Raw genomic sequence first — 15219 nt, 5'->3', positions numbered from 1 at the left:
TAGTGATATTAAAAAGTACATTAACAAACGAGAATAAATAATATTTAAATCCTTAATTAGAATGAAAGAAAAACGATAATTCAATCACGCGCTCATTAAAGTAATCGACAAATTGAAAGTAAATAAGATGACAATACCGTGAATCTTGGTGTTTTACAGCGCAGAGTATTCAAAAGCACTCGGAAAGTATTAGGAATATAGAAAGAGTGAATAGATGGCATAGCCACAGCGCCGTTTTCGCCAAAAGCAGTTTGGAGAAAATCCGCTACAAGTCGTTGCCGACAGGAATGAAGGAAAGGAGTCGTCTGCCTGAGTTCAGCTGTTCTATGGTTTTTGTGCCGTCAATCAACAAGAAGTAGACTGCGCTCGTGATTGTGCACATTTTGAAGCGCTTGTCAGTGGTGAATTTGAGAAGGGAATGCTCGTTCAGTCTGCTATAATAAGGAAATTATCTCACTGAGAACGAACAGTCGTAAGTACAGTATAACAGCTGCAGTTTGACGAATTTTTTGCTCCGCAGATCACCACGGCAGCTTTAAATTCACATCGCGTTCTTTTTCTAACCTCGAAGATCCCTTTGTAGACAGAAAACCGCGATAGTTTCGACCTTTGCAGCACGTTTTACTTCGTAATAGCACTAATTTTTTTTATTATTTGCAGAGTGTGAATCTCGAATAACCCGCCAGGATGGACAGATTGCTACGATTAGGCGGTGGGATGCCGGGCCTAAATCAAGGGCCACCACCTTCAGACGCTCCCGTTGTCGACACAGCTGAGCAGGTATCTGTCAAAATTTCTTTGTGCTTTTCTCATTTATCGTCTTATTACTTTCTTTTGCCCTTGCAGGTGTATATATCGTCCTTAGCCCTTTTGAAAATGCTTAAGCACGGTCGTGCTGGAGTACCAATGGAAGTAATGGGCTTGATGCTGGGTGAATTTGTTGATGACTACACCGTACGCGTGATCGACGTCTTTGCTATGCCGCAAACGGGAACGGTAGATATTCAGACGTGCAAGAATATTAATAGAAAGTAGTTTAAATAATGATTTTTATTTTTTTAGGGTGTCAGTGTAGAAGCTGTGGATCCAGTGTTTCAAGCAAAGATGTTAGACATGTTGAAGCAAACTGGTCGGCCAGAAATGGTGGTTGGCTGGTACCACTCTCATCCAGGATTTGGCTGCTGGCTATCAGGGGTGGATATTAACACCCAACAATCCTTTGAGGCTCTCAGTGAAAGAGCAGTAGCTGTTGTCATTGATCCTATACAGTCAGTAAAGGGAAAAGTTGTTATTGATGCATTTAGACTAATCAATCCGAACATGATGGTAAATATATTTGTAACAATTGCGTTGTTTGTTTGAGTTCGATTGTGATCTCATTAATGCTAATCTATTTGTTGCAGGTTTTGGGACAAGAACCGAGACAAACGACATCAAATTTAGGCCACTTACAAAAACCATCTGTTCAGGCGTTAATACACGGATTAAATCGACATTATTACAGTATTAGTATTAATTATCGCAAAAACGAACTGGAGCAAAAGATGCTATTAAACCTGCACAAGAAAACGTGGATGGATGGTCTCACTCTCGCTGAATATTCCGAACATAGCCGGCTCAATGAGAATATCGTTTCTGAGATGCTTGAACTTGCTAAGAATTATAACAAGGTAAAAAATTGTGCGACATTTAATAAATTTTACGCATTTCACGTATATCTTATACATAAATATTTGTTATTGTAATAAAAAAATTTTTCTAGGCCTTGGAGGAAGAAGAAAAAATGACACCCGAACAGTTAGCGATAAAAAATGTGGGCAAGCAAGACCCAAAACGGCACTTGGAAGAGAAAGTCGACACTTTAATGGCTACAAATATTGTTCAATGCTTGGGAGCTATGCTCGACACAGTTGTATTCAAATAACTGTTTTCTAATACGTCATTCGCAATATGGTATTTAAAAGAAATATACACCTTTTTAAAATAGAAATGACATTTTATATTTCCGATGCATACATAACCAAGTACAATGTGAGCGACTTAATATATGTATGTTAGCTACATTACGTTTTTATAATTTTGATATAATTAAATTGAATATTAAACGCTATAAATGTTTAGCAGAACTCAAGGAATATAATAGATACTGTATGCCAATACTTGGAATGAATATAATACAGTAATAAGTTCACAACATAGACACTTTCAATCAATTATTATTGATACTGAGACATCTGTGATTACAATCTATGTATATCTCAATCATATTCATAATGATTTATATAGGTTCATGTGTACATTGTAGTATACAACGCATCAAAAAATGCAAACATCGTAAAAGAGGTATGTACAATAAAGTTTTTAAATTTTATCCTATAAAACAGTCAGAACGCATTTAAGAAAAAAATGTATGTAAGCGAAATGATATGAAAATCGCAAACTATTGCAGGAACTGTAAAAAAAGAATTTTCTATTTCTCTATATTGTCAGAATACAAAGAGCGAAAAAAAGGAATATATGATATATAAAATTGGAACATGTATTAATCTAAATATGGTACATTAATTCGTTAAAAAAATAACTGTACATTTTATTGTAACAGTTTAGTTAAAAATTCTTTTTTTTTTCTTTTTTAATATCAACTTAACTTGATGTGGGTTCTTGGTCCTTATCCTTCTTTTTTTTCTTTTTTTTCTTTTTCTCTTCTTTAATTGTGGATTCCTGTAAGCAAGTAAGTAATAATATGATATCCGAATTTTTCGGCCGCATCTAATATTAAAGTTAAATTTAATTACCTCAGTGGCAACTTCCTCCATTGCAATAGATTCTTCGCCCTCTGTTTCTTGTTTCTCCTTCTTTTTCTTCTTTTCCTTTTTTTTCTTTTTATCTTTCGGCGATGACGGCTCTGAATCATCTATCGGTTCTTGTTTTACTTCTACTGCATTTGCATCTTCTTCTCTCTTCCTTTTTTTACAAGTGGTCACATCGCCATTATTTTCCGTCTGTATTTATTAATAATATAAAACATTTTTATAAGTTTATAAAAAATTAAAGGTTAAATTGTTAATGGAGTGCTTGCCTTTATTAATGGTGTTATCGTTGATGCTGCTGCAGTAAGATCTTTATAACCATGTAACCAGTCAGAGGGTGTATTTTCGTTTGGTTTTCCATGTTTATCTAACAATCCTTCAACTATCATACGTTTCTTTTGCGATGCTTTCGGTCCCAAGCCCCATTTCCTTGGATACGAATCTCTCTCCATGATTACTCTTTTAAGTTTCGCAACTGTTCCATGATCACAGGATTGTATGGTTGGAGAGCACATCAATGCTACAGCTGATAAAAACATACAAGTAAAAGAGAGTAATAAATTAGGAGACAAGGGCTTAAGCATAGCGGCAATATTAAATTAAACATTTTTTTATTTCAAGAGTATGTACTCACCAAGTGCCACGGCTTCGCCTTTAGTAGTCACGATTACAATTTCTTCATTTAATTCTATTCCTTCATCGTACATTAAAACACCGGGTATCATTATCTTAGCTCCATAGCAGATTGCGTTCACCTAATAAGTATTTGTAAGTATAATACAATAATTTTCTTTATCATCAACATAAAAAATAATTGTTTAAATACATACGGCGCTGTCTTTTATAATAATTTTCTTGTGATTCACTAGCAGTGCCTCCAGTGGTTTTATAACTCTCCTTAGATACGATTCGTCTCCGTGATTTTCATATAACCATTGAGCGTCAAGAATATCGTGCATAGTAACCATACCATCCATCTCGGACTGAACACCAGAACGACTTCTTCGTAATTCTTGCATGTGACATCCAGTACCTAAGAAGAGTCCCAGATGGACACACATAGTTCTGATATAAGAACCGGCCTCACAACTGACGCGGAACACCCCCATATTACGTTCTTGGTCGTAATCGAGGAACCAACTGTCATAAACTGTCCTGACGCGAAGCTGTCTCTTGACCGCCGATATCAGCGGCGGTCTTTGAAAGAGAGCACCGCGCAATTTCTCCAATGCCTGATTCACCTAAATCAGCGCGAAATTAATAAATGAGGTGCTATATAAAATTGATGCACATAACAACAACAGATTTTGAGTAGCAAAAAAATTATTAATTTATTATTAATTATATTTTTGTCAAAGAAAATTTTATGTTAGACATTTTATATATTTAAACAGCTCAATGATGATTATTTATCAAGCAAGAAACTAATTCAATTTCTGCTCATTCAAGTTTATTATCTACATACATTTATTTATATAAATATATGTAGTAGTAAAACTTGTCTCTGTGTTGCATCAATTTATTTGTACATTGTATATTTATTCTGTTATTTAGCACAATACATAATTACATTATTGCATTTACCTTCTGAATACTTTCTGGGGCAGAGTGAAGCTTAAACACAGCAACATATTCTTTTCCAGCAGACTGTTGTGATTTGGCTAATCTTGTTGCTTTGTCTATGCAGACTATCAAGCATCCTGATACCTTTGGATCCAGTGTGCCAGAGTGACCAGTCTTCTCCACTTTCAAGATCTTTTTTATCCAAGCTACAACTTCATGTGATGAAGGATTGCATGGTTTGTCCAAGTTAATGCAGCCTGACTTTACATACTCTGATAAACTTCGATGTAGAGGTGTCGAACCGCTTATCAACGGCGTAAAATGCTTCGTGCGGGTTACCATTTTATCGAAATTCTACAAGAAACATAGTAAAAAATCTATCTCCTAATTTTGTTAATTATTATATTAACAGCTACTTGTAAAAAACAAAACCAAGGTACCTTAAACAGCAGGGGCCAGTCCTTACATTCGAGCTTCACCTCCGCGGTGGAAGGCTCGATCTCGCATTTTGCCACCAGCTGTAGCTCGCCGATCGACTTCTTATCCTTCTTTTTACTTTTCTCTGTAAGAACATTTAAAAGGTAATTGTTAACCTTAATCCGCCCCTAACTTCTACTTAATCAATCAAGATAAATTAATTTCTTCGCTTTTACTAATTAAAGCGAATGTGGCGAGCAACATCTTTTAATTAAATCCTTCGTGTAGGTAATTTAAACAGTACTATCATCGTGAGCAACCGATGTTGCTTCCAGAGGAACACGTGTTCATCGCGAGATGCAAAGTAGAATTTATGACAGAAACGACGGTAAACGGAGCAGCGTAAAAAAAAGTGCGTGAAAGAACAATTGTGTAAGAAATTTTTTACCTTGCTCCATTTTGCAGTTTGAAATCAAACTCAACGTCGTCGAACACCGCAAAGTGTATCGAAAGGTCCGAGGAAGTCCTACGCAACGTGGTAATGCGGTGCAGCGGTACAGTTCCACGATCCACAGCGTGCCCGCTATTTCTACACTCGTGCGCACGCAAGCCACCGCTCCACCATTACATGGAAAGAGCGGAAGGTACAGAAAGTGCAAGACACTCACCGCGCATGCATCGCATTTGCGTCCAATAGGAACAGTTGGTGAAGTTGGTCACGTATTCGAAATCAGTATAACGATTGAGGGACGAGAGAGCTGGCCTGCCGGAGGATATTTCGCTGAGAAGTCCATCTTTTCCGGAGTTTGGATCGCTCGGGATGTCGATCAGACCGCTGTGGCCAGATTTGCGACCGCGGTTGACCGATCCGTTGTGGTTCAACGCCGACCGGCCGTGCGACGACGAAAGCGAGGTCACCGCCCTTGAAGCCGAGCACCAGGCCTGGGTAAGTACCGTGTAAAATTGTCTGTAACATGCCGTCTAACGTGCGTCGCGACACGTTTATTGCAGCGGGACCATGTACGGGCGCAGGGCTACGAGCACATCCCGATCGGGAAGACAGTGAGCGACGTAAGTAAACCTAACCTAACTCGGTTAACGAAGCACGTCTCTATGTATTTCGGTTTCACGATTGCTGACGCTTGCCTTCTCTTGATACTTCCTATTATTAAGAACACTCATTTCTATTTCCCTCTCGACGTGTACGTGATATTTTGGTTGTTCGATTGGGTCCGTTGTCGAGCTCATTGTCAAGCTAAAATTCATGGTTGATCTAACCTAGGTCTTGTAATTTTTAAGCAGATAAAAGGACTGATGAAAGGAGGAAATAAGATCAAGTTTTTTTTAATAAGCTTTTATTAGAAATTACATGCTGGCTTAATTTTATGCATGACGGTAAGATATTAAAATTAAAATTAAAATTAATTGCTTACTTAAATTAGCACAGCACAATATATTAATAATATGGTAGGGTAGAATTCAATCAAATACCTTAATTATTTATACCTATATTAAGTACTACAGTTTGATATAAAATTAATAATAATTAAAAGATTGGAAAAATCACATCCTGACAAATTGCGCCATCATTAGTTGTTGACGTGATCACAATGCCATGCTCATTTTCCTTACCATCGGCTGGAAATCAGACTTCTGTTGCGATTGGTATTAGACGTTCCATACAATTATATTTTGCTACTTAAAATTCCTAATTTCCTCCGATAAAACTGCAGGTTGTCAAGTCACACACAGCATCCAATTAACACCTTTCAATTATGTAATTTCTACATCGAACATGCCGCATTTAGATAATAGATTCGAACGAGCGACTGTACTCGACAATTTTATATTTCCATTTATCAAGAACAACAGAAATAAGAACGACTTTGCAACTGTTGTTCCTGAACGCGGCCGTTGTATATAATGTCTTATACATTTTTTAAATTAATATTATATGTAGTTTATTATTTTTTTTAATTTATCTTAATATTTAATTTACCAAAATATTAAAACACAAGGCACAGTTTTGCAATTGTTACCCGAGAATATCTAGATTTGTCACGTTCGACGGTCGGAAGTATCTAAACTGAACCTGGAATATATTAGCGATAATGACGATAAATAATATTAATGTCAACTTTCTCTCACGCGCATGGAAAATTTAGTTCAGAGGATCGGAGGGGGACGAAGAGGAGGAGGAGGAGGAGGAAGGCGAGGGCGAAGAAGAAGACGAGTCGGACACCCATGAGGAAGAGGAGGAGGAGCTCGACGAGATTGACATGGAAGTCAGTTACTCGCATCATCATCCGCAAATGTCCAGCCCGACGGACACGGTGAACACTGCTCCCGTATCTATCCGGATGGTCAACACGTCGAACTTGACTCGTTATCCTTAATCGTCCGAAATATTTATATCTGTGATCGCGAGTTTCGCGCATAATTACTTAAGTAAATTAAAATTATGTAATTTCAATTCAAATAATTTATTTATAAGCTAGTGGAGTTCTACGGATCAATCGACGTTTGAATAATCAATGATATTGACGCATGAATAGTTAAAGTTCCGCCTCTTTTGTAATCTTCAAACTATTAATTTTTTTTTTTTTTTACGATACGTTGGGTTTTTTATAAAATATAGATTTTTATCGTTGCGAAGACAACTCCGTCAAAATTTTGCTCTTTTGTTCGCTCACGCTTTTGCTTAGGTCAAGAACCCGACTGGCGACGGCCATAAGCCGATTCTAAGCGGTGCAAATTCCATCGTGACGTTGGAAATTGCACGATCAGCGAATTCGTCGGCGCGAGAAGTCGCAGGCGCTTCATCGCGGATCGTATCTTCCGCTCTTCTAAGCTGGAAAGTCGACGGAGTATTCTCGTGGACAGTAATGTCTTCATTCTTAGTGTCGAGAGCCTCTTCCGAAGAAAAGAGCGACTCGCGCTTCGTTCGGAGCGGCTGAACAAAAGCACGCGTCTTCTCTTGCGTTCGCGGTTTCGTTTCTCTCTCTTTCTTTCTCCGTAGAACGGCCCGGTGAAGTTCACACTGTCTAGCTCGCTCTCTTTCTCTCCCTTTCGCGAAGGGCCGTAGAATCGCGTCGTACTCGACCGGGACACTCTCGGTACGCTCTCCGTGTACCCACCTATACTAGATGTAAGTACACGCGAGAATGTATTATATGCCTTTATACAAGGTGTCCCGAAATATGCGCTTAGAGGTGTTGCGATGACAGAGCGAGTGAATGATAAAGTAACAATATCGCGATCGTGACTTTGATCCCGACGACGGCGGATCTCCTTTCTGACGTAAAGATGTGACTTATGCCTATCGATAAATAATGATTAAATTGTACGCCACCGTGCGGTTAATGTTAATCGACTCTTTCTCATTTGCGCTAGGAAAAGAAACGTAGTCATAGCGCCCAGCGTTTCGAAAGAGCGGATGACCGATCGTACGAGTACGTTTGGCCGAATTTTAAACGATGCGACAATTACTGTTCAGAATGAGAAATCGTGCTTTTGTCACTTCGTAATCTTAGGCTCCAATTTTTTTCTGGCGTCGGACATTTGTATATACGCTTTACATATTTATATATATATATATACTTTTACATGCGTCTAGTTTTGCACGTGTATGGACGGCTTTTTTTTTATACATGCATGTGTCTACGTATACACAACGCGCTGGCTCTCCCGGCGTGTAACTGAAGTAAAGCCAGGTTGGTGCCCCCGCTAGGGTGAACGAACGGGTACGCTCAGGCAAAAGCGAACCCGTGTACCTCCTCCTCCACCGCCATCACCACCTCCTCCTCCTCCTCTAGCAACAACGTTCTCCTCCTTCTCGCTGGAGATCGGACGAAGATCGTCACTGTGGCGAATTCTTGTGAGGTAAAAAATGGAAAAATCGGCCGCTTGCCAAATAGGAGTTTCACGGATACGCGACCGGCGGCGCGATCAAACGCATATCACTCGTTTGCATATTAAATCGGAGCTGCGCGCGATATCGATCTACTGTGTTCGACGTGCTCGTGCCAACGTGCGATAAAGTCTCGCGCCGGTAATTCAGATAATTCAGCGTGATCGCATTGCACCGATACGCATTTCTGTGTATCCTAAACACAGTGTGCAATCAAAGCTGATTACTTCGCTTAATAGACTTGTTTGTTATTAGTTTTTCTTGTCTGCATTGCCTTAGATTTTAGCTAGTAAAAAAAAAATTGTTGATACACATGACAATGAGAAAAAAGTAATTACTTTTGGACCCACATACAATTTTATAATATTTCTAATATAAAATATGATTTATTCAATCATATTTATCGCTAAAAATATCATAAATATATATAAATTGGGTTCAGAATGAACTATACTTTTCTGTCAGTGCAGAAAAGAAGTAATATTGATGAAAATCAACTACGAATATAGGCAGAAGCAATTATTAATTTTTTTTTACGTTTTTAAAATAGACAATATATTTTTTCGTAAACAATATGCACTTTTAATGGCCAAAAGATCAGAGTGCGAGCTTTTAATAAATATTTAATGCTTAATCTATCTTATCATCTATAAGAATTGTATTGCCAAGAATCGATCACTATCATTTCTAGCGTTGAAAGAATGCCACTGTAATATTTACGCGTATTGAAATATCTTCCGTCGTTCTTAAACAGATTATACTCTCGGAGAGAAGATAAAGGGCCGCAAATTCTTTCTAGCCCCCTTAGATATTATAATTCTGTAATTCGCTTCGAAAGATACTGCGTTTCTAAAGACAAACGCACGCAACTATAGTGTCTAATGTAAAACAAACGCATAAATCTCGGGATTAATGAATCACGCGTTTCGCGGATGGCAATATCGTCTGAATTTATGAATTATGAATTAATGCTGGTCGTATTAGGCGCATAAATTTTGCCGTTTAGTCAGACGGGAATCGTTCGCGTGGAATTATGAGTGCAGGGTTTCTCGATGGTTGCTACATATGTGATTCACTGCACTAATGTCAACTTGACCCACTGGCCCACATGCAGGTCAATCCGAGTTCTTTATCCAAGGTCTCCGGGCGATACCCTTCTTTGCATTCACCGTTCTCGGGTTTCTCTGACAGAAAAGCGATAGCTGGTGGAAAAGAGATTGCAGACAATGTAAAAAATTTTGTTTAACACAATGCCAGATTAATTAATTTTTTATTATCGCCGCGCTGCTTCAAGATAACATTCTAAATATAAAAATATATTTTTTAAGAAACGCACTATGACATTTGTGCAACAGTGGTAGTTTAGGTTTTTTATTTAAAAAAAAAAAATTGGCGTTACGTGTGATTTGTTTAACGATCGTTTTACTGCGTTACTATATTTGGTGGGATTAAAAAAAGTATATAAATTTTTAAGGAACAGAAAAATATTCAGTTTATTAGATTATTTTTGGGACTGGCTCGAACAGGAGTTTTAGAACGACAATCTGGGAGCTCGAAAGTGACGGTAGGTCTCGTAATCGCGAAAAAACATGCTCGAGCGTCGAGCTTTTGTTTTGGGAAGAACGCCTCGAGCTCGTCGAGCGCATAAAAAAAAAACGTAAACAGATCAGCACGGAGTCGAGCTCGGTGCTTCCGAGAATTCCGTGCGAGAAGGACAGCGCTCAAATTGACGATCGGACTTATCGTCCGTCTCGCTTTCTTACGCGGTTTTCTCTTTCCCTCCAAGGGCCGAAATTTCTAACGGCCATTTTAGTCTAGTTGCGGAGCACCGGGCGCGAGGACGTGTTCTTTACCGCTCCGCAATTACGCGTATTTCCGACCGCGGATAGGAAGTCTCGCATGCGAACAAGTGTCGACGTCGTCGACTCGGATAACGAACGATCATTTTCGGTACTCCGGGTTATTCCATTCATCATTTTGCGCTTCGTTTCGCGCCTCGAAAAAGCGCTTCGGAAAGGCAAGGTTATGTCGAAGATGTAACAACCGGAGCCTTCGACCTGAACTCGCTGCGGTCGGCGTTACCAACCTGCTTCACTCGCCATCTCCTTCAGCGACGTTCAGCGGTTTCCCGCGGCCGCCATTGTCGGAGCGTCAGATCGGCACCTCGCCCGTCTTCTTCGTCGCGGCCGGGATTTTCCGCAATTGATTTATGAAGAACTCGAGGAAAATAAAGTTCGCGGAGAACATTACAACATCGCGGGCAGCCTCATCCGCCGCAAAACTTTCGACGTCGATCTTTTCCGCCGACGAGGATCGATCGAAGAATCAGAAAATGATTTTCGCACCTTGCTTTACATCGCAGCAAGTTTCCTGGGTTCGAGATCGAGGACTCAAGAGAAAACCCGGCGGAATCAAGCAACGCCGCGAATATCGAGACTGCAAATTAATAAAACGAATGGTCGTTCGTCGCGCTTCTTAATTTAAATCGTCTTAAAAAATCGCCGCGATAATCCACCGTCATTCTCTCGGTCGTTCGTCTGTCGAGTGAGTGTCAGCGATCAGTGATAGTGTTTATAAAAATAAAAAGAGCAGAGCAGTGTAATATAGTGTTAAGTGATTTAAAGTGCTTCAAGATAATCCGGAATATCGCCACGGAAGAAAGGATGGAAGGATGGGAAATAATCTAACCTGATCTAACCGGAAGATGCAAGTGTAACTGAAGTAAACGTGAGTCTATCGAAAAATAGCGTGCGAGGTAACGGAGAAGACGAGGGGTAAAAATTGGTGTTTACAAAGCCGCCGCGAGAAGACACCGCGAAAGATGGAAAAAGGCTGGAGGAACGAAGAAAAAGGATCTACGCGTTCCGGGCGGAGGAGGGAAGGACGGAGGAGGGAAGGAAAGGAGTTGAAGAGAGAAAACGGGGAAGAAAAAAACGTGTGCAATAACGGAGAAGAATCGATTCAGGGAGATGAAGGAAGATGCTGCGCACAAGCGGGGGAGTGAGAAAGGTAAAGATGATGAATGCGAGACAACATTGATTTTCATAAGAGCGAGATAAAGACGACAGCGGCAAACGCAGGATTTAACGTGTACTTTTTCTTTAATATTTTACACATTTGCTTATTATTACATAATAATAAAAAAAAGTTTTGTTTTAATAATCGGGGTGTACATGTTCATTCAACTAGGCTCGATATATCCGAATCGTTTTGATCATACTTGACAAACATAAATAAAGTCGGCACTTTATTGAGATACATTCTCTCACGTATTTTTATCGCTCGTATATTTTTTAATTGATAAAAAAAAATTGTTTTTTTTCTTTCTTTTGCAGGAGATTCCTCGCTTTGCTTTCGACCGACAAAAGGGTGCTTTCGAGACTTCGAGACAAATCGGAATGTACTTTGAAAATGATCCCGCAAGTATTATGCGTAAAATTGAAGAGAGAAACCACGGAAGAAACAAGAGAGAAAAAGAGGGAGAGACCGGCCGCCTCGTGCGCGGTGGCGGTGCACGAGAAACGAGAGCAGTCCGCCGTGTCGTGGGCGCGCGACAGAGAACGCTGATTGGTCGGCGTGCGCGCGACGGAAGGCGCGAGCGCCGCGAGCAGGAAGAAGCGAGAAGACCGGCGAGGAGGCTTCGGGACTGTTCGACCGTTCAGTTGGACGCGCGATTACAGACACGCGAGACGTGTGCACGGATTCTCGGCCGTTCTTATTCCGTTCGGGTGTACGTATCGTTTAACGCGGTGACCACGTGCCGGCACGTTGAAAGAGACGCGGTGCGCGAAGCGACGTTCGACCGAAGGACCGGCATCGTCGAAGGGTTCGTTTATCCAGCGGGGGCTTGATTCATCCCGGCGTGTGTCGCGTGGCCTCTTACGTCGTCGAGATCAGTGAGGCTTGGCGGACCCGAAGATCAAACGACGGCGGGAGGAAAGCAGAAAAGTGTGTGAGTGCATTTGTCGCGGTTTCTCGTGGTGACTTGAAGTGAGCTGGGGATCCGGAAGAAGGCGGCTGGCCCCACCTGGCTCGTGTCCGATTCCCTGCTTCCACGACGGCTCGTTTACGAAGGAGGGACTTCCGCAGCGGAGCGTCGTCCAGATGTCACGGCCGCGTCGTCGAACGGTAAGTCAACAGATCAGATTTGATTTTTATCGTAGATGACATTCGGACGCTTCGACTAATCGGGTCTTGCGATCTCTCCTCCTTCCCCTCTCGCGTACGCGCGAGCGAGAATAGTATATAGGGTTACCGGGAGGCGTGGATCGTGCTCGCGTCTCCCCATCTCGCGTGACCGCGGGGTAAAAGGAGGGCGGTATTGGGTTTCGTCTCTTACTTATGGTTTTCGCGGTAACTTAAAAAAAATAAAAAAAATAAAAAAAATCGCGGTCGTTAAACGAAAACGGACTCGAAAAACCCGCGAGCACTTTTAGGCAAACCCGGTGAAATCGAGATCGGTGAAGAGGGATCGTTGACCCCTACTGCAGATTCAGACTGACTAGAACGTCGACGCGACGATCGAAAGTTTTCGCCGAAAGTTGCAGAAAAAGCAAGCGCCGACCTGATTTTTCGGCGTTCCACTCCTCGTGAACACGAACCTACCGTAGCTTGTGATAATTTGCCTCGCGAACGCGTTGCCTCGCGATAATATGACTACGTATAATCGGTTTTTATTTCTCCATTTTATTTTGCACATGTTCGCAATTTAGCCACGCGTCGGCCGCGATCGATATTTGAAATAAAAAAAAATATATATATCATATAGAATTTTTGACAGAGTTAAATATTACTTTGTATCTGATTCTATTGACACGAGTACCAATATCTCGATAAAATAATAAATCAGAAGCGGTCAAGCTTTTTTTTAAGCTCCTTCACCACCTCTTTAAATTCCGCGTAATCCTCGAAATATATTCGAGAATCGATAATTCAGCAAACGTTTTGGGTGGGTTTATACAAATTCCTCAACTAATCACAGTTCGTAATAAAAACTGCGGGATAAATTCTCGGACTAAATCGAAAGCGAAATATTTAACTTTTGCTTATTTCTGTAGGAGCTATATTTAGTCATATTTACGGAACTCGCGACACTGATATTAACACACGAGACCTCTCTGTTTCTCATATATCCTTCACAATACTCGTATATCTTAAGGTATCTCGTCAATTTCAATCCTCACGTTAACCCACCGGTCGCGGTCTCAGAAACGTTGAACGCGCGTTCGAGCTTCTCGTTTTCCGTGATTTACATTCCCTGATTTACATTCCCAAATTTTTTTTCTTTTTTTTTCCTCACGACGCGCGTGAGGCAGCTGTCGTTTTACAGCTCGTGTGATTAGCTTTTGCCGCGCTTTGTAACGGCGCTTAGGTTTAATCATCCGAGCGCGCGTCCGCGAGCGGTTATCGCGGAGCGAGAGAAAGTCGGCGGGGCCGAAATTGAAGTCGATTCCGCGTCCAGTATGTACATCGCCGTGTGCTCGCATGACTGAATGCTCTAAATGTCCGTCGTCGCGCCCGCGTATTTACGGAGCACCAAGGAAATCATGACTCGGAGAGCCACGCGTTTACCGCGTGGTGTATCGCGGAGAAAGTCCCTCGGTGGATTGAGTTTCGTCCTCGCGAAAAAGGAGAAAAAAAGAGAAGGAAAAAAAAAAAATACAAGGCGCTCCCTTCGTCGCTTCTCGAATCGACGCGATCTCGACTCAATTCCGAATCCTATTTTTATTTGCGGTCGACGCGTTGTGTCATTTATAAAAATCGTTGTCGTGAGAGATAATTTTTGCCGCGGAGACAATTGCGTTGGACGAACACGTTTTAACAGCGTGTCCCTGTGACCTCGCGAAATTGACACGCTTCTTCGCTATACTACGCATCGGTATCGAAGTCTGTCCGTTTTTATAGAAAAATATTATACACACGACTGCGATACAAATATATTAATACAATCGTTCGTACGTATTATATGTATACGAACTCGTAACATAATGCGATTTAAGACGTCGTTAAAATTTGGCGATAAGAAACGGGACAGCACGCGTCGACGCTTTATCAGCCGGCGTTTCGACGGTGGTTTCTTTTTCTCTCGCGTTCCCTTCCTTTTTTCCGAACATTGCAGAAATATGCGGGACATTATATCGCATTTCGTAAATAACTCGGCGAGCGAGAGAGGCGCAGGGGAGAGAGCGAAAAAACGAGAAGCGAACGAGAGAGAGAGAGAGAAAAAAAGGGGTTCGGCTTCGAAAAAGGTAAAAAAGAGGAAGGCGTAGGGCGAGGGCGAGACTTTTCCACTTTGCTGCGGATAAAAGGCGCCGCGATTGCAGAGAGCCTAGGACTGTCGCGCCATTGTTGGGTCCAGGGTTCGCGATAGAGAGCGGGTAATGCTGTACTCGCTGTTTGCGCCGGCCCTGCGGGGTCTCTGACCGGCCGTCCGCGCCTCTCAACTCGACTCGCTTGTTGTCCGCGGCCTACCTACGGCCTGCACGCTCCGATCCGGCTCCTTCTTCTCCTGTTTTTCGA

The 15219-nt window shown here is 41.3% G+C and overlaps 4 protein-coding genes across 7 annotated transcripts in view; 3 read left to right on the top strand and 1 right to left on the bottom strand.

Annotated features, from left to right (window-relative positions):
- Positions 1 to 320: 320 nt before the first annotated feature.
- Rpn11 (regulatory particle non-ATPase 11) lies at positions 321 to 2394 on the top strand. 3 transcript variants are annotated; one of them, XM_070665880.1, is made up of 7 exons: positions 321 to 472; positions 661 to 780; positions 847 to 996; positions 1063 to 1326; positions 1404 to 1670; positions 1763 to 1953; positions 2125 to 2394. In XM_070665880.1, the coding sequence occupies exons 2-6, from the start codon at positions 688 to 690 to the stop codon at positions 1922 to 1924; spliced, it is 936 nt and encodes a 311-aa protein (XP_070521981.1). In that variant the 5' UTR covers positions 321 to 472; positions 661 to 687; the 3' UTR covers positions 1925 to 1953; positions 2125 to 2394. The 3 variants fall into 3 exon arrangements, with proteins under 3 accessions (XP_070521981.1, XP_070521980.1, XP_070521979.1); XM_070665879.1 differs by having other exon boundaries at positions 2122 to 2394; XM_070665878.1 differs by having other exon boundaries at positions 1763 to 2394.
- Nop60b (dyskerin pseudouridine synthase 1 Nop60B) lies at positions 2199 to 5387 on the bottom strand. The gene is made up of 8 exons (XM_070665867.1): positions 5239 to 5387; positions 4814 to 4935; positions 4395 to 4727; positions 3641 to 4051; positions 3445 to 3565; positions 3080 to 3336; positions 2796 to 3002; positions 2199 to 2721 (listed from the first exon to the last, which is right to left on the bottom strand). Exons 1-8 carry the CDS (start codon positions 5246 to 5248, stop codon positions 2644 to 2646), a joined length of 1539 nt encoding a protein of 512 aa, XP_070521968.1. The 5' UTR covers positions 5249 to 5387; the 3' UTR covers positions 2199 to 2643.
- Positions 5388 to 5488: 101 nt separating this feature from the next.
- LOC139107960 (anaphase-promoting complex subunit 15) lies at positions 5489 to 8405 on the top strand. Its single transcript, XM_070665883.1, has 3 exons — positions 5489 to 5736; positions 5802 to 5861; positions 6956 to 8405. Exons 1-3 carry the CDS (start codon positions 5611 to 5613, stop codon positions 7184 to 7186), a joined length of 417 nt encoding a protein of 138 aa, XP_070521984.1. The 5' UTR covers positions 5489 to 5610; the 3' UTR covers positions 7187 to 8405.
- Positions 8406 to 10843: 2438 nt separating this feature from the next.
- Eip74ef (Ecdysone-induced protein E74) overlaps positions 10844 to 15219 on the top strand; it is a 142065-nt gene continuing 137689 nt past the window's right edge. The window contains exons 1-2 of one of the 2 annotated variants that reach the window (XM_070665862.1): positions 10844 to 11709; positions 12036 to 12828. The gene's annotated coding sequence lies outside the window, so the exon portion shown is untranslated. The remainder of the gene's footprint in view (positions 11710 to 12035; positions 12829 to 15219) is intronic. The other variant, XM_070665865.1, reaches the window with a different exon arrangement.

This window comes from Cardiocondyla obscurior, linkage group LG14 (genome assembly GCF_019399895.1).
Source record: "Cardiocondyla obscurior isolate alpha-2009 linkage group LG14, Cobs3.1, whole genome shotgun sequence".
Lineage (NCBI taxonomy): Eukaryota > Metazoa > Arthropoda > Insecta > Hymenoptera > Formicidae > Cardiocondyla > Cardiocondyla obscurior.
Note: the sequence above shows the minus strand (reverse complement) of the source record. Positions and strands in the feature narration are given on the sequence as shown.